The following is a 22,483-nucleotide window of genomic DNA, read 5'->3' as shown; positions in this document are numbered from 1 at the left end:
GTCAAAATATGTCTTGAGATTGTATCCAAAAGCATAAATTACAATTTATTTCTGCCAGTTCCATTTTACAAAGTTAGAATTAGAATGGGACACCTTACCATGGTATTTTCAATCAGAGGGGATCTCTATTCTGAATATCACAATGTAAAAGAAGATTTTACATTTCAGTTATACCTTCATCATTGCTATTGTGTGTATCAAAGCTTACCTAGTTTTTTTTTTCTAAAAGATATCTTGTGGTAGCATAGAAAGCAAATGCTACACTGAATTTCACCTGTTTGTTTCCAAGTGTTTCTTCTGGCATAAGATCCCAGGAGTATTCTTTTTTGGTGTTACACCATGCACTTTAAAGTGAAAAATGTCAATAATGTTGCATAAAGGAACATTACTCATGTGGTCCTTCTGATGTAAAGGCCATGCAATGTGATGTGACGAAGAAACAATAAGGTACAACACCTAAATTTTGCTTTTCTCCTTCATCTGGACATATTTGCTTATTGTTCCACCACCTGAGGAATATAAATGCTCAAATCCTGAGACACTCCTGCTTTCTGCAAGTTGAATGTTTAATGCCTTTTGCTATAGATCCGTACAGTGAGATTGGTTGGAAATATTTCTGATGAACTATCTCACTCAATCTCTTTGAATTTTTAAAAACAAGTAGTACAACCAGCATGATCAAAGGCCTGTGGGGAAGAGAGTAAAATATGAAGTATTTGGAAGTAGTATTCCAAATATGCAGCAAGATATTCAAAATATCCATAGGACTTAAGTTTTTCTTTATAGAAAGAGAATTTTTCATTCTTCCTCTTTCCCACTCAGACAATAACAATAAAATTGTTGATTTATTTAAAATGTCAGAGTTATCTAAAAGCCGTGTAAGAATGGCCATCCTGGCCATGCAAAGAGATGGAAGCAACGCAACAGACTGAGTTATTTTTTTCCCAGAATAATGAAGACAGAAATTACACAGTAGTGTAGCTCCTGTAAGATGCTTTCCTGTGCTCTAGGGACATCTGACTGCATGGAATCTGATTTCCTTCATTAAACCTGAAATGAAAGGAATGCATGAAATGGGGAGATGAAGTTATTTTTGCATGGCAGGATAAGTACAGATGGGGCTGTGGGGCTGATTCTAAATCTGAAAGAGCATTTTAATGCCACCAGTATTACAGACACTGCTCTACTAATACAGTTAACCTATGCAATAGGATTTAATGAGGCCACAATTTTCGATTTCTCTTCCTATGGTAGAACTGCAGTGTAAATCCCAGCTACTAATTTTTGCTGTGTTGAGATGCCAAGTTGTGGAACAGATGAAGGAACAGATTCGTCTGGGAAGAAGAAAATGATCGAATTAATTCTTAGACTGGATTCATTGTTCAGCCACTAATTCTGGTGCAGGGATGGGAAGGATCGAACTGTGGCTGGGAGTAGTGAAGCTGTAGCTGCCACACAGGAGAAAATCAGTGCTAGACTGATGGGTGAGTTGTGACATGAGTAGCATGGCAGTAATGTTCTGGAGCAACACTCCTGACTGACAAACCACAGTGCCCACATGAAGAGCTGGCTCAGGTTTGCCTTCAGTGGGTGTGCCACTGCAAAACAGGCCTGTGATTGAAGCACAGGGAGTGTTGAGTTTAGCTCATTTGGCTTTAAGTGTTGATGCTTTTGAAACTGGCAGGAACCAGGAAAAGAGGGAGTTAGCAGATAAAGCTAAGCCAAGGAAGGCATGGAAGAGTCTTGTGTAATAAGGGCTACAGAAAGCTGGGGGCTGTTCAAGGACAGTGTCAGTTTGGTGTGGCTAAATAATCCGCCTGGAAAATAATGAGCTTTAGAACTTGTACTTTATGACTAAACTTGTTCGTTCAACATTTTCAATGAGCTGATGTCATAATGTGCATTAGGGACAAAGTCAGTGAACTCTGATTCATTCCTTTAAGCAGGGCTGCAAAAGAATAAGGAATTAAATTTGGCAGAATTTATTCGGGGCAGCTGTTAAGGTGCTGGTCCTTCCAGATTACTCTGGGACATCCAGCAGGTGTGACAGGAGGGCAGCTTGGCTTTCAGGGAACGTCTCTTTGAGCTCAGATAGAAAGAGGGGGAGCATGAAAAGTGGAATTGGGGGTGGATACCCAAGAAGAATGTAGATGCACTCCCAGGGTTTGCAGGGCTAGAACTAAAAAAGTCAAAGCCTTGACTAAACTGGAAAAGGACATGAGATATAACCAGGGGTTTTGTGTAGGTATATTGGCAAGAAAAGGTAAAGCAAGGAAAATGTGTGAGATAGAGGGTAATGGAAGAATTAAGTTCAAGAGTAACTAATTTTGACAGTACTCACTTAAGAAATTAGTTAGAACAGATCTTTTTATGGATTAAATTGCTCCATTACAGAAAGTGGGTGAAAGTCGCATTTGGAGGATGCTATAATGAATCCTACTATTAGTTATTTAAAAAGCAGATGAAGTTCTTAAAAGTATTTGGAAGCGAGCTTCATGTTTTTATTTTCCTTTCCTTCAGTGAAAAGTTGATAGCCGGCTTTCAACTGACAGTGATGCTTAAAAGTCCTTCTAATTGAATATTCTTCTGTTATCCATGTATGTGACTTTTTGAAATAGGGCATAAAAATCTTTCATTCTCTTGTTTAGTAATTGGTGATTCACAGAGGCTTTTCTTTACCCTTAATCAGATTTTAATGGAGGGGATTAAAGCAGATACCCGTGATCTGTTTCTGATGTTTCATGTGTTGAACCGGTTTTTAATGTTATTGCATAGCTGGTGCCCGAGGTCTTTGATCTGCAGTGAAAAACATTACTGATGTGCTTTGTGCCAGACTTTACCTTAAATATCTGACTAAGTAAACTCAGTGTATTCTGGAAGGTCGTTAAAGATGTGATCATGGCTTTCCTTTTGCATGGGGAAAACTTTCTGAGGCTTTGCACTAATATCTGCGCAATTGTTACTGAATTTGTAGCTCTGCTCTAGAAAGTGAAAATAAATAACCTTTTTTCGGGAGAAGCGTGACCTTTGATTGAAGGTATGTTTTATTTTGAGGTTGATATGATTCCTTGATGCTGACTTAATTATATCTCCTTTGGACGACTCGTGTAACTATTAACCTTGTTACTGCTCTGTTAGACTCTAGGAGTTGACTGAAGTCCCATAAAACTTCCCTGGAGAATCATTCTGTCATTTTTTGTCTAGTGTGCAAGATTTTGTTCCTGGAGGCGTAAAGGAAAAATTGTGCTCCTTTTTGACAGTTCATATGGATTCTGACCATATACCTGTGCAGAGTCTGGTCTTTTTTTAAAGTAAACCTTTAGCAGCTATTTAATACAGTTTTAGTTTCAGTCTACCAGTATATTGGTTACTTTGCCGTCTCAAAGTCCAGTATTGAGAATCATCACCTGTGATAAGACTGCTGATACCCAATTTAATGACATTCAGTATGATGTGTTTTGCCAATAGTTATTAAAAAACAGTAATTTCAGAAAACTTGCACAGGGATAACTCTTTACGTCCTTACTTCCTGTGCTGTTTCCTGCTGCAACGCATTACAGGGCTTGTGAGACCACTTTGCCTCATTCTGTTGACATAATTAACTACACCTTCACCAGAGCTGCCCTATTTATGAAAGGGGCTTAAATCTTTATCTGATGCTTAGACTTTCTTTCAGCATATGAAGATGTGAATCAGCATTTGGAGCTTGCTGCTAAAACTCCAACATATAATTTCTTCACTAAGGTGAATCCTTAAATTCTCTAGTGTGTAGTCAATCATGTATAGCTGTCACCATATAGAGAAGATCTGTTCCCTGTATAAAATGCCTGTTATGGCTGGCTGGTCTGTCAAAGCTGAGAACCCAACTGCCCACGTAAGTCAACATCTTCCCCTCACTTAGCTGAACAGAAAACTTCTCATGGAATAGTGAGCAAATCCAACTTGGAGTTCTCATCCAGTGAAGGCAAAAATCATCGCCCACGGGACTGTACACTCAAAGCTTAAAGGAAAACAGCAGCTTATTCAGATAACCTTTGACAACCTTATCTAGGATGTTAGCTGTGTTTCACATCTCTGTCTACAAGTAAAAGGGTTGTTATTGCAGCTATGGTAACCAGTGTACTACCAGTTTGGATCACAAAGGTTCAAGCAGTTCTCTGACTTTGCCATTTCACAGCTGATTTTATGTGCAACTTTTATCTTGGACACTTTACATAAGCACATAAATGGCAGCTGGTATAGATAAGTATTAAAACTTAAAATACAGTTTAATTAAATATATAAAGTCAATATTTTCACATGTAAAGGCACTTTGTCTTTACAAAAGTGGAACTATTCTGGTGAGTTTTATAACAGTTGGTCTTTAATCTGAATAATTTTTGTGTAGGGGTAAGGTTTAGGGTTTTTTTAAATTGACCTATAGAATTACCATTGAAACTGCTTAGTCTTCCAACGTGAAACACCCTCTGAAAAATAATTAACTTGTTTCCATGGATACTGATAGAGCTCTTGACCAAATATTTTGCTCATGCACCCCATCAGTAAAAAAAAAATTAATTGAGCATGCACCACCAGTATCTACATATTTTTAAATACGGAGTCATAGAATGGTTTGGGTTGGAAGTGACCTTAAGGATTGAGTTACAACCAACCTGCCATGGGCAGGGACACCTTCCACTTCTGGGTTACTCAAAGCCCCATCCAATCTGGCCCTGGGCAGGGCAGTTGGAACTTAATGATTTTTAAGGCAGCTGTAACATGTACTATTGTACTCTGTAAGATGCAGTTATAAAACACACCCAAAAAAGAGATGAGATAAAGATTAAATAAATACTATTTTTACACTTTTTTAATAGCGCAAAAAGATTTTCTTTTTACACCCTAGTGGATTGTCTTGCACACCTCTCTGGGTTTTCACACCTCACTTTGGAGACCACTGCTTTTGTTATGGAGAGATGCCCTAGGCAATATAAATAGGAGATCTAAAGGACAGAAAGAAATTACCTATGAAGAGTCCTGCAAATTTTCTGATGTACATGTGTTAGAGACTGTGTTTGAAACAGGTGTTTTTGCCAGGGTTTGATTCCTGCATATTAAATAGCTTGGTTTATCTTCCCTTCCTACTTTTATGTCTTGGACTGGCAGTAGAAAAGGCCAAATAAAGCTTTAGAACGTTTAGTGGTCTGTTTTACAGTGACTTCTCACACCCATAAAACAACTGGATATTTCACTTGGTTTATTGCAGAATCTGGAAGTACTTGCTTTGAATGCTTCTGTGTTCTCAGTCCTAGTATTCAAATCCATGTAATCTGTGTTTGGGACATGCTTGTTTGCAGACTTTTTGCTAAGTACTCCCCTATAAACAAGCTTTCATCATCTTTTAGAGAACTAGGTGTTTGGGTGCTGTTTTTTCCTTCTGAAAGCTCATTGTCCAGCAGGAATTTATTCACAGCCAGCTTAGGCGAGAACAGAGGGATCTGTGTTTCTTTCTTTAAAAAGAAAGAAAAAATCCTATAGTGCAAGCCAGTGAACCAAATAATATTTATAAGCTTAAGGAAGTGGGAGCTTTGCTGGACTGTCCTAATCTTAAATCGTGATGCTTCTAACTTTCCTTTTGAATGTGAACTTGTGGCTTTACTGTGTGCAGTCCCAAGAGTTAGCTTGCTTGTCCTTCTTCCAGGCTCCTTTACTTACCATGGCTTGGCATATGTCAGACTTCACAGGAGTTTTTAGAGCCTATTTTGGTTTAGGGATTGTGTGGCTTTCATATGGTTGGCTCCTTAAACTTATGCACTCAATCCTTAATGTATCTGCAAACATGATGGCTTATTTAAATGCCAGCTGTTTTAAAATTCATGGGAAGGGTCAAGGTGCAAATAAGAATATGGGTAGAGCTTAACTTTCTGCATGAGTCTATGATGCTTCCTTGTATGCTTTTCAGACTGATGTGGCTATTTGTGTGCTTTTAGTGTACTTTGATCTGGATGACTTTTTTTATTGAGACACAGTTGTTAACATATCCCCACTAATGTTCTTTACTGAAATTCAGCAAAAGAGAAGTTACATCACAATGTTATCTACGACAACTTTACTGGTAAAAAAAGAATTAGACCTTGAAGTCTCATCGGAATATTGTGTTACGAGCTATTGTACAGTCTTGATAGTCCACATAGCTTAAGTTGTAGTAGGCTTTGTTTAGAAGTACAGTTTGTTGCTGTTCTGAAAATCATAGATAAAGCTTCCTTTTTCCTGATGTACAACATGCTTCAGAAGCCAGAGCTGAATATGTTTCAGGGTCAGTAACAGCAGTTGCAGAGATTTTTTTTCATTGTGCTACTTTGGAGCCAGAATTTCCAATAGTGTGAGAACCAGGGCCTGACCTCTGAGACCACAGAATGTGTGCAGTGCTTCTGTTACATAAACACCTGTTAAACAACTGTTTTGTTGTTTTTACTTGCAGCAGGGTATATTATGAGAATATCCTGTTGAGGAAGAGAGGAGAATTCTGAGGTCGTCTTATTTAACTAGTAGTGTAAAACTCTCATAATATAGAACATCAAAAGCAGAGTAAGATTTCCTTCTGACAATTGTCTCTTCCATTCTTAAAAGGAAAGTGGTATTTGGAAGATTTATGTCAGTCCCTCTATATTGTGCACTTCCTGGAAATTTGGGGCAGGACTGATGAAAGTGCAGGAGCTCTATAGAGAAGTTATGAATTGGTACTGCACTTGAAATTCTTTTGGTCCCTTTTCTGTGGAGATGCAGGGCTCAAGGTATGATGCTAAATTTAGCCATTTCCTAAAATACTAAGATTGCTTGCACCTACGTACAAGAAGCCACTTACCACATAGCTTGCTCGTAGTTGGTTTCCAGTAACTTCTTGTCATTACTGAAGGCCAGCAAATCAGTTTATCCTCAGTTGCACAACCCAAGGTGAAGAAACAAAGCTGATTAGGCACTCAGTAAATTAAATTTTGTTTACGCCTTAAGAGATGTCTCAATCCACTAGTTTGAGTGGCATTAGAATACAACTTCCTGTGTCCTGATTTGGTTTACTGTCTTCAGAGTTGTTTGTATCACGTAGAATTGGAAAGTACCACTTATAAAACAGGGTGGACAGTTTCAAAATTGAGTTTTAAATTGTGGATGGCCTGTACTCACTTGCTAGTAGTTGTGATGCTGACTTACTTCTATGCAGCTTTCTCAATATGCAAAACTTCAAATTCATTGAGACAGATAAAGTAACTTGACCAGGTCACTAGGATCTCCATTGTGGGGAGGGAGAAATGAAATGAACCAATGTGAGCATTGTTTACAAGCTCAAATGATTTTCATATTAATTTCTTTTTTTTTTTTTCAATCATGAGTTTCATAGTGCATGTGGCTACTCACTACACTTGACATGCAGTATGGAAGGAGGGATCAAGGTGGTCTTACAGTCTTAAATGCATGGGTGAGGAAAAAGAAATTGAGCCATTTAATTTTCATTTTTCTTGGGCAATGACCGAAATACTTTGATGGAACTTTCTTCAGCATACTTGAAGGTGTTGGATTTCTTTCAAGCTCTTCATGACGTGTTAGTTCTAAAATTTTGCTTATTAGATTATTTTTACATTGAAGGGTGAAGATGTCAACCGGACACTTGAAGGTGGGAGGAAGCCTCTTCACTATGCAGCAGACTGTGGACAGCTTGAGATTCTGGAATTTCTTCTATTGAAAGGAGCTGACATTAATGTATGTACATCAGTTTGCAAACAGGTGTTAGGATCTTCCCACACATGCTCATATAAGGGATTGGTATAAGTACCTAAATGGTTACTGAAAAACTAAACAATTTGATGCATTTAAAAATATTTGAGAGGTGGTCTCCTAGAGGTTAGAAGCTTAAAATTTTGTTTATTAAATGTTTTAATTCTTTTGAGACACACTAGAAAAAGTTGTGTGTAGCTATAAAAAGTTTAAATTTAATTTCACCACAATTAGAAAAATAAATCCAGTAATCCCATCAATATAACATTTGCATGAAATGTGTATTACATTTGTTGAAAGGGATTTCAGAAGACATCCTTGGCCAAGCCAGGGTCAACTGTTTAAATTAGTGTGCTTTTTTTCTGCTTTGGAGACCTTCTTTCTTTTACAAACTTAGTCATTTCGCTGTAGCTTGACATGAATGGGTTTTTGTTGTGAAGATACTTGACTAAGCTATATTGGCACTTCAAAATAGTGAATTTCTCCCTGAAGTTAAGTTCCTAAATACTTTAACCATACATTTCAAATACAGTGCCTTAGAATGCTTGTCTACAAGTTAGCATATTAATCTTAACATTTTAGCTTTAGTTCATAACAGAAAGGTTTGATTTTTTTTTTTTCTTTTTTCCCTTGATGTCTTGAGAGATTATGTTCACCTTGGGAGTTCTTCATTGGAGAAGAGTTAAAAATAACATTTCTGTTCTTCCATTTCTTATTCTTTCCAGGACTATAGTTTAGAGAGAAGACAGCCAAAACAATGTTTCAGCCAAAACTGTTTTCTGAAGTGAGACTGACTGTGAAATCAGAGAATTAGGAGTAATGTTTTTAAACTGGGCAAAATTTGTCAGCTGAAACCTCACCATTTCCATCATTGGTATAAAATAATAGACAAGCTCTGAGATGCCTAGAAGTCTTATGGAAGAATCTTGCTATTACCTGTTTTTTAAATGATGACTTTTCTCAAAAAAGGAAGAAAAAATTCTAAGGGAATGCATTTCTGGATAATATTCTTAAGTTTTTACTTCTTTCTACTGTTGATGAAAAAAAATTAAAAAGTTAAGTGAAACCTTATAATGCTGTGTGAAATTGTCCTTCAGATAACTCTGTCTCAATTTACAGGCTCCAGACAAACATAATATCACACCACTCCTATCAGCAGTCTATGAGGGCCACGTTTCCTGTGTGAAATTGCTTCTGTCAAAGGTAAGATACAAATATGTAGAATAAGTTATCCATTAGCAAAGCATATAATACTCTGATTCTTTTCAATAATATTGTGATGCTCTGGATTATAGAGCATCAAACCAATGCTGTTTGTGTTCCTAAACCAAAGAGGGTACTCTGATTATGGTGAGAGAGAGCTGAAGGAGAAAGTTCCAGGACTTTTGTGGTGTAGCAAAAGTAAGAGTGACCACTAAGTATTCTGAGCTCTAACTAGAGAGTATAACAGCAAATCAGTCAAAAAAAGAAAATGCATTCCTTCAGCAGACAGGGAGGAGTGGGATTTAGCTTTGGCAGCTGTTTAAGTGTTTCATGTGATGGAATCTCTACTGTGAAGTTGCTCGGAGGTGTGGTTTCCCTCTGCTTTTGCCAGATGACTGAAAACCCTTCTGTGTTGGCAGAGGGAGGGGAAGTAAAAGTAGGAAGCCAAGATTTCTCTGTCATGGAGCTTCTAAATTTTGTCTTTGGGAGAATAAGCTTAATCTGTCTCAGTTTTCATATTATTTCATAATATTGATTCGTATTACAAAGGTGATTGGTTTTAAAAACCAGTAGTTAATTCAAGCAATGTTTTGTCCCCATTCATATGTGCTCCTTCTTCTTACACCTCACTTTGAAAAGAGAAAGTTAACAGTGCATTTTCATTACGTAAACCCACCGAAATAATTTGGCCAAAGGATATCATGCTGTGTAATATTTTCATATGCCACTTCCAGGGTAAAGTTTTCCTGAACTGCCTTAATGCTGCATGAATTTCACTTTTCTTAACTTCCTTGATCTTGTCTGATGTTAGTTATGCCTTTCTGTGAAGAAACACTGTGACTGTTAATTTAAGATTCAAATGGTGCATCCAACTTATTTAAATTTATTGTGAGGATTGATCCTTCATTTAGGATGATAAAAAAAAGGTATCCTTTATCCCATGTTGATTTATTTCCATTTCTGTTTTGAAGGGTTCTCCATTCTAGAAAAGTTGTTCAGATAATAAATAAGATGCCTCAAAACTTGCGTTCACACACAAATGGTTTGGCAGCTACAAAGGGTTGTGCATTCATTGTAGTCTCTGTCAGTGAGGGCACTGAGGTCCATCCTGAACCAGCTGTTTTTCACACAGCATGTGAGAAAGTATAGATCTCTTTAACTGGTGCAGTTTGAAGAGCATTGGTTAAGTTCAACAGTCCTAAAGATGAGGCAATTTTACAAAGATGTGCAGAATGTTGAAAGAAACTGAACTTGAACTAGTTGAGGTTTTAAAAATGTTACTGCAATCGGATAGTTTGGCAAAGCTGGTTTATTTTCAAATAATAGAGTTAAATGTTGTACCACAAGTGATTGCTTCCATTCACATGGGCTAGCTGATGAAATATTATAAACTAGAACTTTGCTCATCAGCTGAGTCTGTTTGAGGCAGGGCTTATATGTAGAGGCTGTTCTGTCTCTTAATGCAGTTATCTTATGACCCTTGTGTAAACATTTGTTTAAACATGTCACAGTTTGTTTGTAACCTAGTCATATGTTCTTTGACAGCAGATACCTGGGAGATCAGGTAGTTCAACCCTTACTGAAACACCTAAAAATTATTGACTGCTTAATGTTCTACACTTTTGGAGTGGGGTGTATTTTATCATTGCTGCAAATGCAGGGCAAATATCGAATGTCTTATGTTAGTGTATGTAAGTAGTGGAACTAAATTGTAAATGATGGAGCAATATTTTTAAGAGTTTTTTCTTCTTCAAAGCTGTTCTTTGTTACTTTTGTAAACACTAAATTTCTACTTACTGCTAAGAAGCTGCATTGTTACACATACCTACTTCCAGCTGTCTTCAGTTACCCTGTTAGTGGATCTCTTACATACATGGCCCATGTCATACAGTATCTCTTAAGCCATTGGACTAGAATTCAACTATCTCATCAACTCATTTTTAAAAAGGAAGCACAAATAATGAATATTTGTACTTTCACAAGTTTTGAGAACCGGTGAACAATGATGCTTATCTCCTTAGTCTGTTCGCATACCACAAATATCAAAAAGTTAGCAGCTTGATCAAGTTAAAATTATATAAGAAATAAGAGACTGTTCTTCTAAGATTAGATTTAATATAAATAATTCCATGTTGAAAACAGTTGTTAATTTGGAAATGGAATTGTTTTAATATAACATTCTCCATTGCCTTATGTAGTGTATGAATCATGGGGACATTTGTAAATCTTTCATGTGAGACTCTTGAACTATTGAAGGGAGGAGGAGTGTTTCAAAAAATGTTTCAAACATTGATCAGACGTAAAATTAAAAAAAATATTCTTTAATGAAAGTACCAAATATGAAAAAGGATAGTCAAGGTGACATCTAGGATTTTTGTAAATATTCTGTTACTGTAGAAGATTCACTCATCTGATGAAAGTAAGCTGTTTACTCTTTCATGTAGTGTGACCACAGAGTGTTCTTTAAGCAATCATAGAATCAAAGAATCAGTAAGGTTGGAAAAGAAAAAACCTCTAAGATTGTTGGGTTCAACCATTAACCCAGCACCACCACTGTGTTCACCACTAAACAACGTACTCAGGTGCCATATCCACATGTTTTTTGAATACTTTAGGGATTGGTGATTCCACGTCTTCCCTGGGCATCCTATTCCAATGCTTGACAGCTCTTTCCATGAAGAAACTTTTCCTGACCTCTAATCTAAACCTTCCCTAGTGCGGCTCGAGGCCTTTTCCTCTCATCCTGTCACTTGTTACCTGGGAGAAGATACTGATACCCACCTCACTACAACCACCTTGCAGGTAGTTGTAGAGAGCAATAAGGTCTCCCCTGAACCTCCTTTCATTCAGATTAAACACCCCCAGCTCCCTCAGCTGCTCCTCATCAGACTTGTGCTCCAGACTCTTCACCAGCATGTCCCTTCTCTGGACACGCTCCAGCACCTCAATGTCTTTCCTGTGGTGAAGGACTCAAAACTGAACACAGGATTTGAGGTGCAGCCTCACCAGTAGCAAGGACAAGGGGATAATCACTGCCCTGGTCCTGCTGGCCACACTATTTCTGATAACAGGCCAGGATGCCACTGGCCCACTCCTGAGATCCCATTTAGTTTCACTTTGTGTTGCACTCTCTTAAATCTGTTGTAGACACTGGTGGTCATGCAGTTGCACTAAACACGCTTCTGAGGCTCATATTAGAATGTTTGCACTCATAAGAGTATGACCTGAAAAGTACTGCAGGACCCACATTGTTTTTTAGCAGTTCAGTCTCTACAGAAGTTTTTAATGTACATGCCACGTGAGTAACAGAATTTGCTGTAGATGATATTAATAGCTGAAGCCATTACACCAACTGTAAAAACTGCTGTCCCTTAAAAAGCAAGAATTTCAACTAACTTTCAATGAGGAGTTCCTAAGCTAAAGCACAATTTGTTAGTTTGCTCCTCAGAAAGGACTATTTTGAGGTTTTTAGCTAATGCTTATAACACGTGGAACGAATGCTATGATGACACTGTCTAAAATACAGATGTAGCCTAGATAGAGTCTTAGAAATTCTTAGTATATCTTTCACCATAATGAAAACGCATAAAATATTATACTGTAGACATTCCACAGAGCGGAAGTTTGGGACTGACACCTAAAACTGCTCTATCAGCATCTGAGCTTCAGTTGAAAAATGTTCCTTTACTCTGATTTACTGTCATACATGAAAGTAATTTAGCTTTTAGTTCAAAGGTAGGGCTGCTTGTCTTACTACTACACTACAGTAGATAAACCTTCTTATTAATATTTAAATATTTTTTAGGAATTTTAAGCATATTAAAATGTCCTTTGTAATTTTAAAGAATAGAGTTGTTTCAAGAATATTGTGACTTCAAAGTGAAACAGAAGTGTTATATGTTCATTTTTTTCAATTCAGCATTTTCATTACTATTAATAATGTTAAATTATTAATTTAATAATTATAATATTATTGGAAGGTTTTTTACTTTTAGTGAGGAAAAGAATTTTTAGTAGCTTTTGACAAAGTTGGAACTGAATTGTTTTTATTTTACTCATGCTAAGTACCAGCCTTCTACAAAGCAAAATAACAAATAAAGTAGTGAGTACAAAGAACTAGACTGAAGTAATATCAGTCACTGTATTTTGATTTAGCTTTTAGCTTTTTCAGGGACATTGGATTTAAGGGATATCTATCTGAAAAGGAGATAGGTAGATAGATAGATAGATAAAAATTCAAGTTGTTCAATGTTTTTCTTTAAGAATCTGATGTTTGATTTGTAATGTAAGAAGTTATGGGTTTTTTAATGTAGAAGAAACCAATATGTTAAAATAGACAATGGCTTTGAAAGCTTCTAATGGAAGCTTGTAATTTTTTCAACTTTCAAAATAGTTGTGCTTTTTGTAAGATATCTAAGGCAATTTGATCTCTGTTTGCTACTAAAAATGTGTTATAAGAAATATCCTGTTGAGTTGAGCAATTTAGCACCTTTTTTCTCCTCTGACAGTGGTAGAAAGAAGGCCATTTGGGAAGAGTTGTGAGTATGACCACTTCTGCTCGCTCATTCCCCTCATTCCTAGTTGTTGTATTGGGGATTTTAGAGGTGCACACATCTATCACTTATTAAGAAGTGTTTCTAGATTTGTTGTCCATGAATTTATCTATATGCTTTTTGAACAAGAAGACATCAGCCTCCATTGTGTCATCTGGCAACTCCTTCTAGAAGTTTGCTGCTTGCTCTGTAAATCAGTCTTCTCCCAGCTTCATTAAGTGCCCCTAGTGCTGGTTTCACATGATTTGGTGACAGCTCTGCATTGCCTTTATCAGCTGCTGTAATGGTTTTGTGTTTGTTTATTTGGGTTTTTTTCTGGAACGACAATTGCAGCCCAGTAACTCTTGTGCGGCCTTCAGAGCGTGTTTAGCATTTGTGCTTTGCCTGGTGGCTTAAGAGGGCAAACATTGTTTCCTATTACCCTGCCAAAGAAAGAGGGTTTATATTTATTTGTATATGTGTATTTTAAGAATAGAACATAACACAAATATAAAACGTTAATAACTTTTTACTTTGAGGAAGTAGAGAATACTGTGAAATCATTGTACTTTTATGAGGTTTTTATTAAACTTGCTTCCAGGCAGTGTTGTACTTCTGAAAATTAAATTCCTCTTGACCTGAACTTTATTATTTCCTTCTCTTTCTATTGAATTTAGGCAGGAATCTTTCTGTCTAGCTAATGGGCCATTCTCTTAATTTATTAACACGGAGTGTAATAAACGATGTCCTCCTTAGATAGTCATGACCCTCTTATCCTACATTCAGTAAAGCTGTTTTAGAAACTCAGGTCTTGCTTGTCTGTAACTTTCCTGAAGTACAAAGGTGCACAAGGGAGGAAAGCAGTCCTGTATTGAAATTAAAGCTCTCTTTAAAGTTACTTCAGTTAACAGTTTTATCTTTTGTACCCTAAATGCTGATACATTACTGGAGAGTTTTATAAATTAAAGTTCTTTAAACTCTGGCAGGTCAGTTACTACATAGTTCCACTTTTCTTCAAGTTGAAGTTCCTTCAGGTTTTCTGAGCTTAACATCAAAGCACAGCTTTGAAGCCCTCTTGATTTCCACATGGATTCTAATCTGACTGCTATCTAAAGCAGCAGGATTAATCAACACCTGCCAAAGAAGGCATTACTACTCTCATGGTTGGCTTTCTTCTCCCTGGACAACTAAGATAAGTGTTGAATACCTGTTAAATCTCTCAGGGTGTTTTTTCAGGGAAAAATGAATGTTTCATAAGCAATAGCTTTCAGTGGTTTCAGCCTAAGTGTGTGTGTGCAATGACTAACGTCACTATTTGGGAATAGGCAGATTCAGCTCCTGTTCATACCCCACAGGACAGTGATGTTGCAGCATGTTGGGAGTTGTTTGGGTCAAGGATGTTACTTAATGTTAGGAGAGAGATAAATATTCAATTGCTCCTGTCACTGCAGTGAATCCATTGCATATATGCAAAATCTATGTCTGTATCCCACTACCTGAAAGGTACTGGGGGAAATAAGCTGCATGGAAGATGTTGCTACATTTATGAATATCCCTCTCTGATTTTTTATTTTTTTTTTAACTAGAGTTCTTGAGGCATTTTTGTTTTTCCCAAGCTTTTTCCCTGGTAGCAGTTACCCACAGGTAACTGCCACCAAATAAAGCAGTCTGCTCAAGCTCGTATCTTGCACTGAGTGTCTCTAGGGGATATAAAGAAGATGAACAGCTCCAACAGGATCGGTTTGGCCAGCGGCAAAGATGGGCAATGCTGCCTTAAAAGCCACTGCAAAACCACCTTTTTAGAATGACAGGTTCAATACTTGCAGGTAAAGGCAACAGAAGTTTCAGAGAGGGAAATATCCTATACTGTGAAAAGTAGTATTGACAGCAAATCATAATAGTATCAGATCCAGCTTATTAGACTGTTAGGAACAGTTACAGTGGAAAGTTCAGTGAAGTGAAAGTTGTCTTGGGAACAGACATGATATTATGTATGGAGGTTTAGTGGGGTTTTGTGTGCATAACCAGTAAAGAAGCTCTGGAAATTCTACGTCCATTATGTTCTTAAACTATAGAGTGTCTTTAAAAGTAACATTCTGTGCTCTTTCTTCCTTGTAATCTAATTGAGAAGGGATTTGTACTTACTCTATGGAGAATTTATGCATAAACTGAAGACAACCCTGTGCTGTACACACTTTTGACAAAGTGTGTTTGTACCCACAATGTTTTTTCTGTCATTGAGCACATACACACATTTTAAAGCAAGATTTGGATGTTGTCTTTGAGAAGAGTTGTTCTGAAATCAGTCCTATAGTCTCTAGTAACTTTTGTCCCTTTATTTAATTACCCTGTTTACAGTTTAGTCTGTGTTTTCCCTTCTGTGAATATGACTGCACAGTGCTCAAAGCAGACATGACTAGTTAATCACTCTGTTTCTCTTCTTTTGTTCTCATCCCATAATTCTGGCACTGTGCTTGTGCTTACTATTGTGCAATTTAGCTACCTGATGCATACTCCCAATGCCTCCCTGCTCTGTTTTGTTGCCTTTTAGGTGTGTACATAACTCATCCAGAACAAACTTGAGCAGTTTAGGACTTGGAATGATTTTGTGGTGCTGTTTTTCCGATGTAGCAATAGGGACTTTCTTCAAAATGGAAGAGAAGCACAATCTTAGATGAGTGTAGTCTTTTATTATATAGAAAGAATATAGTATGATTTGTTAGTAAGTAAGCTCTTCCAGATGTTATCTATCTAATTTAGCATGTGAGAGCTTGTTGCACCATATATTTCATAGAAGTGTGTAACACTGATTTTCTGCATTTGTAAGAGTAGTTGCTGGAACCAAAATTCTTCTGTTTCTGCCCAAGATTAACTGATAATATTTTGGACTTTCAACTTGCTGTGTAACAAAAGTTATGTGACTTTTCTCCTGATTCTAAATGATAAAGTTGGAAACTTAGACTAGTTGTTTGATGAATACTTTTGTACATAAATCTTGTCTGTTTGGTCTCTGAATGAAAACAATGCACTACTCTAAAAAGCTGTATCTAATCAATATAATTATGCAAGGTAGGTAACTGTTTTGACACACTTCATACTGATACAGCCTGGCTTTCTGAATTGACAGCCCTTCTCAATGTCTTTACAGGGTGCTGATAAGACTGTGAAAGGCCCAGATGGACTAACTGCCTTTGAAGCCACTGACAACCAGGCAATCAAGACTCTGCTTCAGTGACGGATGGACTGATATCTTAAATGTCTCTCCTGTGGCCTCACACTGCTGCCTGTCTGTCACTCTTTGCATCTTCCAGCTTCTTCAGCTAAATACTTTGGGGGGAGGGAAATTCTTTATGAATCAGACTAGTTAGGGGCTTGTATCGAAGATAATCTGGTTGGAAAGGGTTGAAAACTATTATGAACAGTGTCCCTCCAGGACTTCTTTTCAGTGTACAATCCCTTCCCATTTCTAGTGAAAATGGAAGAAGGAAGACAGACCATGCTCTTATAAGCCTCCTAGGTTAGAACTAAGATTTTTTAGATGGATGGAAGTACTTCCTTTAGATGGAAGTACTGTGCTATGTACCTGAAACTAATTGTGAAGGAGACAATAGTCCCATGCTCTTAAGTGTCTGCCATAATCTGAAGTCTAGTAATGTAGGTGACTGGGTTGCTTTTCTCCCTTCTCTCTCAGTGGGTAGCTTTATTCTTCTGCCTAAAGCTTACGTTGCAGTTTTGAGGACTTTTGATACTAGTTATTTGAGCTGTTCTTTATATTGACTAATTGGATGTCACACTAATGTTTTTCTGACTCTTGAGTAAACCAGGAAAGACCAGTTGAGGCATGGTGGTGTTACACTCCATAATATCTGCCATCTGCATCAAGGTACTTTTGGATGCTTGAATTTGAAGTTTTTCTGTCCAATATTTGTTCTAGTCCAGGACAGACATTTTAAGCAACTGCTTTGAGACACTTCAAAATTTCACTGTAATTATTTCCAAAAGGATTACAAGATAGAATTTCTTTACTCACCATGTCAACATAAAATTTCTGGACACATGTGAAAGCTTATAGGCTGTTTGGTACACAAGGATAATCAAGTCAAATGTGGAAAATGAACAGTAATTATTTAGACATTCATATCAGATGAATATTGTTGCTGAAATTTTCTAGAAAACACGTAAGCTTTCCAAGTTCAGATGTAGAAAAAGGAAGATGTATAAGTAGAAGTCTTAACTTGCTCTAACTACTGTAGAAAAAAACCTCTTAATTGTGCATATCTTCAAATCAATGTTTCCATGTTGAATTAATGAACCTCTTAAATTTCATTAAGGCATGAGCTTGTTCTGAAAGATCCCAGTGCAAACAGACCACATTAACCATTGACTTTTAGATAAGATTTACTATGCCAGTAAGTGTGACAGTACTGTGACAGGCTTGATAATTGCTGGGAAGGTATTTAATGACGTTGTAGGGATTGTCATCACATCTTATGGTCCTCAGCAACGTCTGAGCTTCTGGCTTTCATCCTGAAAATTTTCACTAGACTGCAGTTTCACCCAAAACTGAGTAACAGATTCTATAACAAAAAGTTGTATACCACAAACTATACATCTTCCTATTTTTTGGAATACAGATTTCAAACTTTGTGGTAACGAACACAATACAGAAAACAAATGTATATATGTCTCATGCTGAATTCTTAAACAAATGTAGCCGGTATTATTTTGGTATTACTGTTGAAATTGAGAGAGTATGTAGAAGTAGACTGGTGACTACCAGTCATATTTAATGGAGACTTAGTTTTACTTGAATCATGTTGCATATTACGATTGAATGTGTCAGCTATGAAAAGCATTGCATTTAGACTGTAAAATGAGAGCAGAAACTGATTTACATCTACACATACCATAAGAAAAGCAATGGAGAAAACAATCAACTCTGGCCATATACTGTACAGTGCAATTACTCTTTCTTTCTTGGAGATGGGTGGCAAGGAAGAGCAGAAGGGTTGGAAATCAGTGATAAATCAATTGGTGAGCTGCTGTTAAAAGAACGAGAATATTTGGTGAACAATGCTTTTAATAACTATTTATAAGAGAACTCTTAAATCTTATCTCTGATCAGTGCTGGATTGTCATGTCATTGTAATAGTGTGAACACAGACTATAGGTTTAACTCTTTATTCAGCTATGAAAGTAACAATCTTTGGCATCAATTTGCCTCCATATTATGCTATTAAATACTTAGCTATTAAAATACTAGTCTAGAAAACTGCAATCTGTTTTTATGTGGAGAACTTGATTATTCAAGTTTTTTATGTTGATTAGTGTCAAGTTGTCTGGCCCTAGTGGTTTTGGTTTTTCGTTGGGTTATTTTTCCTCTGTATTCTTTCCTGCCCTTCCTTTCAACTCTCATTTAAATGAGCAAAGAAACATTATCTTTGTACTAACTCTTCTGGTGATTCACTGAGGCAATTTTGCCTCCCTTTTTCTACAATTATGGGAACACCTTATTTTTTCTTACTTCACCCTAGGGGGGAAAAAAAGCAAACAGACTTCAGTGAGACAAGTGTTAATTTGGCTGTAATATATACCCAAGCTGCCTTTCAAGATAGTGAAAAGATGGCATTTTAAGCTTGGCTTATAAAGAAGAAATACTTTTTTGCTTTTTGCACTACATAACAGGTGATTAATCATTTTGCCCAGGATTTAAAAAAAAAAAAAAAAAATAAAAGCTTATGCTTTTGTAATTGTCTGGAGACTGGGCTTGTTTGTTTGTTCCTTTCTTGTCAACTATTTTGTGGAAAAAATAATGGGTGGCTTCCTCTATCTTTGAGTAGGTCCTAACTAGATGAAAATACCAAACTGTAAATTATTTTTCATTCTATAAACAGAACTTAAATAACTTTATCAGACTGGAATTGCATATGCTTGGAAATCCACTCTGTTCTTAAATCTTTTCCTTTGAAATTTGTGCTGAATAAGTTATAACCTTAAGTATATTTTGGATTTTGTACCCTCCGCTCCTTTTTCGTAATGGGGAGCAAATGAGAAAAGGAGTACAATAGTTCAATGGAACTGAACATAACATTGATTATTTGTAGAAGAGGCTGGTAAGAATTGAGTGTCCTAGGTCAAGCAATTGCAGTGTTGCATGCAAAATTTCAAAATGAACTTGTCTTAACTATATTTTGTAAATGGATAAACAATCATCTTTCTACGCAGTGACAGAAGAAAATTAGTGCTCTGTGCATTTTGATATTTGACTTTCTCTTTTCACCATTGTTAACTGTTTTGACACAGTTAGGTTCATCATTATCATGGTTCATAGACATCAGAATGCTAAATGATACTGTATTTTTAAGTTTGTGTTGCAAGAATGAATGGAATAAACTTGAATTGTGCGATATGAGACTGTAGAGTTTTATTTCCCTTCCTGCTCCTGTGTTTTATTGGCCTTGGGCTGCAACTTTTTGTTTGCCTGGAAGGGATCCAAGTTCCGGCTCACATGTGCAGTGATTCAACAGTTTGGGTGCTTATAAGACTAAAATGTGGAATGGAAGCTGCTTTGAAAACTAAATATATAATGTTATTTGTGGTTGTTTATTTTGTGGGTTATTCTTTTTTTTTTTTTTAATTACATCCATTTAAAAGAGGTTTTGATTATTTGCTGTGGTCTTGTCTGCATTTCCTGCTTAAGTGGTAATGCATGTTGAGGATCTTCTATTCATATTAAATTCTAAGAGATAGTCTGTAGATAGTGGAATGTTTCTCCCATTACCTGTGAAGACTAAAGCAATTTGTTGTCTCCTTCATCAAAGTAAGTGAAATAGTTGTTTACCTTAAACACAGCTGAAGTATAAATAAAATTGTATAGAAATGTTTATCCATTATTCTTGTGGCATCTCTACAGTGACTTTGTCAGAACTTCCTTTTATAACTTTGTTTCTCAGTAGAAATTTAGATCCAATTGCTTGAAGTGTTTGATATGATTTATTTTAAAAATATACACTTATAAAGAAGAAGTACAGGAAGATGTGTCAAAGTAAAAAAACCTATAAATATAAAAAAAATTTCAAAATAATTTGTTATGGTTTTCTATGCTAAACTTTGAAAACAAGAACTTCTAATGCTGTATGTGTTGGAGAAAACAAATATGTGTTCACTATAAATACCAAAGCAGTTGAAATAGTGTAACAGTGGCAACTGATGTGTGTGCTTCAGTTCCTCTGTTCATATTACTGTTTATTTTTTTTTATGCGTTTTGTTTCTGGGAGTTTTGTTTGGTTGGTTTTTTGCTTTGTTTTGGACTTGTTTGTTTGTTTTAAAGGACAGTTTTTCTGTAGGAGGAAATATAAGGTTCAGAATGCAGGTTTCTGTCACTCACAGTTCTCAGTGACTGGTGATCAAATTCGTCTATGCCTATAAAGACTTTCTAATATTTGTCTATGGCTGATCTTTTGAAAGAAATTGGTTTCTCAGCTCCCTTCCAAAAGGATGCTGGCTCAAGAAAAGAATTTTTTCAATTGCATCACTTGATTTTTTTTCTCTCTTTGGAGAAAACTGTATTCTCAGAGCTCTACTCAAAATATTTTTGTTTTACTCATAATCTGACATCTTGGAAGAGTTTTCAACTAACTTATGCCTTAAACTTACCAGATGAGTTGTTTGGGAAGCGAATAAGCATTTTTTTTCCTTGGAGCAGCACTCTTCTCTCCCCACTTTAGCAGTCAAAACAGCGTTTCTAATAATTTTAAACTAGGAAATGTTGCCTTTACATACCATTGCTTGCTATTTTGATCTAATGTTAATTTGGAGAGCCTTCTTTCTAATAGAAATATGGGAATCTCTTGAGTCTTTGCTCTTCAAATGGCATTTGGAAAGCACTTGAGTGCACATCTCCATTCTCCTATGTCCCAAATGTCTCTGTTTTTGGTACACTGCAGGCTGCTACAGAATACAGGATTCTTCTGTACTTTTCAGTCACTTCTTATTTACTACATGATTTTGCAACATTTCAAAATTAAGAATAGAGGCTTTCATGCACTGATGTTAATCTCGTGGCCATTGAAGTTAAGAGGCAGGACAGTGTGCCAAAACCACAACAGAGTGCATGTCTCAATCCATCTATCAAACTTGCAATTCATTAAAGGAAAATTTCTTTCAGTTGTCTCAAGCTGAGCATAAATTTGAAGGATCCAAAACTCAGTCTCAAAAGTAAACTCAGGTTTGGTGCATATATTAAATAATTTACCTTTGAAATATTTCTTTTTATTTGTTTCTTATTATTTTCCTCTAAATGAAAGTAATTCCTCATTACATTTGGAAAAACATTCAGTTTGTTCAACTAAAGCTTTTGTTTCAAAGTAAAATAAACAAGATTATTTTGGATCAATGTTTTAACTATTTTGCCTCAAAAGTATCTGGAGGTGGGAAGTCTTGAAAACTATCTAACTTCAGGGAAGTAAAGTTTTATTTCCTCTTTAGTTTTTGAATACACTGTTAATTAAGAATTGTAGCCTTGTATGTAAAGAGTGACAGCACATTGTCACAAAGTCCAACCACCTTGTTTTGTTCCGTATTATTTACTTCAGTGGAAAACCAACAGATCTGTTCCAGATTGACAGAAAACATCTTTTTCTTTGTTTTTTGCCGGCTTCTCTCTGCCACCAAACCAGATCAGTATTTGAATGTCCCTATGGAATGATTCAACTTGGCTTGAATCACTCACATCTGTGGGTGATGACATCCCTGAGAGAGCTGCATGATGCCTTAGACCACTGTAGCATCTTTTATTTGAGCTTTGTCCTACGGTCCACAGTAGAACAAGGCAGATGTAGTGGTTTAATTAGGACTAATCTAAAGACAGATGATGGATGGGGTTGTTATTACCTAGCTCAGTTTCTGTAATGCAGAAGACTGTTGTTAAAGCTTGTTAAACAGTAATTTGTCATCATGCTGGAGAGCTATGGCCTTTATAACACAATAGTGTTCTAGAA

At 36.4% G+C, this 22,483-nt stretch overlaps 1 protein-coding gene across 1 annotated transcript in view; it reads left to right on the top strand.

Moving 5' to 3' along the window:
* Positions 1–19,896, top strand: part of MTPN (myotrophin) — a 36,449-nt gene extending 16,553 nt beyond the window's left edge. Inside the window, exons 2-4 of the mRNA XM_027711587.2 lie at positions 7,621–7,734; positions 8,869–8,952; positions 16,633–19,896. Of these exons, the coding sequence (XP_027567388.1) occupies positions 7,621–7,734; positions 8,869–8,952; positions 16,633–16,719 (285 nt within the window). The 3' untranslated portion in view covers positions 16,720–19,896. The remainder of the gene's footprint in view (positions 1–7,620; positions 7,735–8,868; positions 8,953–16,632) is intronic.
* The last annotated feature ends 2,587 nt before the right edge of the window (positions 19,897–22,483 follow it).

Source organism: Pipra filicauda, unplaced genomic scaffold (genome assembly GCF_003945595.2).
Source record: "Pipra filicauda isolate LSUMZ 115617 unplaced genomic scaffold, ASM394559v2 scaffold2_size9829703_pilon, whole genome shotgun sequence".
Taxonomy (NCBI): Eukaryota; Metazoa; Chordata; class Aves; order Passeriformes; family Pipridae; genus Pipra; species Pipra filicauda.
The sequence above is the reverse complement of the archived record's forward strand: the minus strand, read 5'-3'. Positions and strand labels throughout refer to the sequence as shown.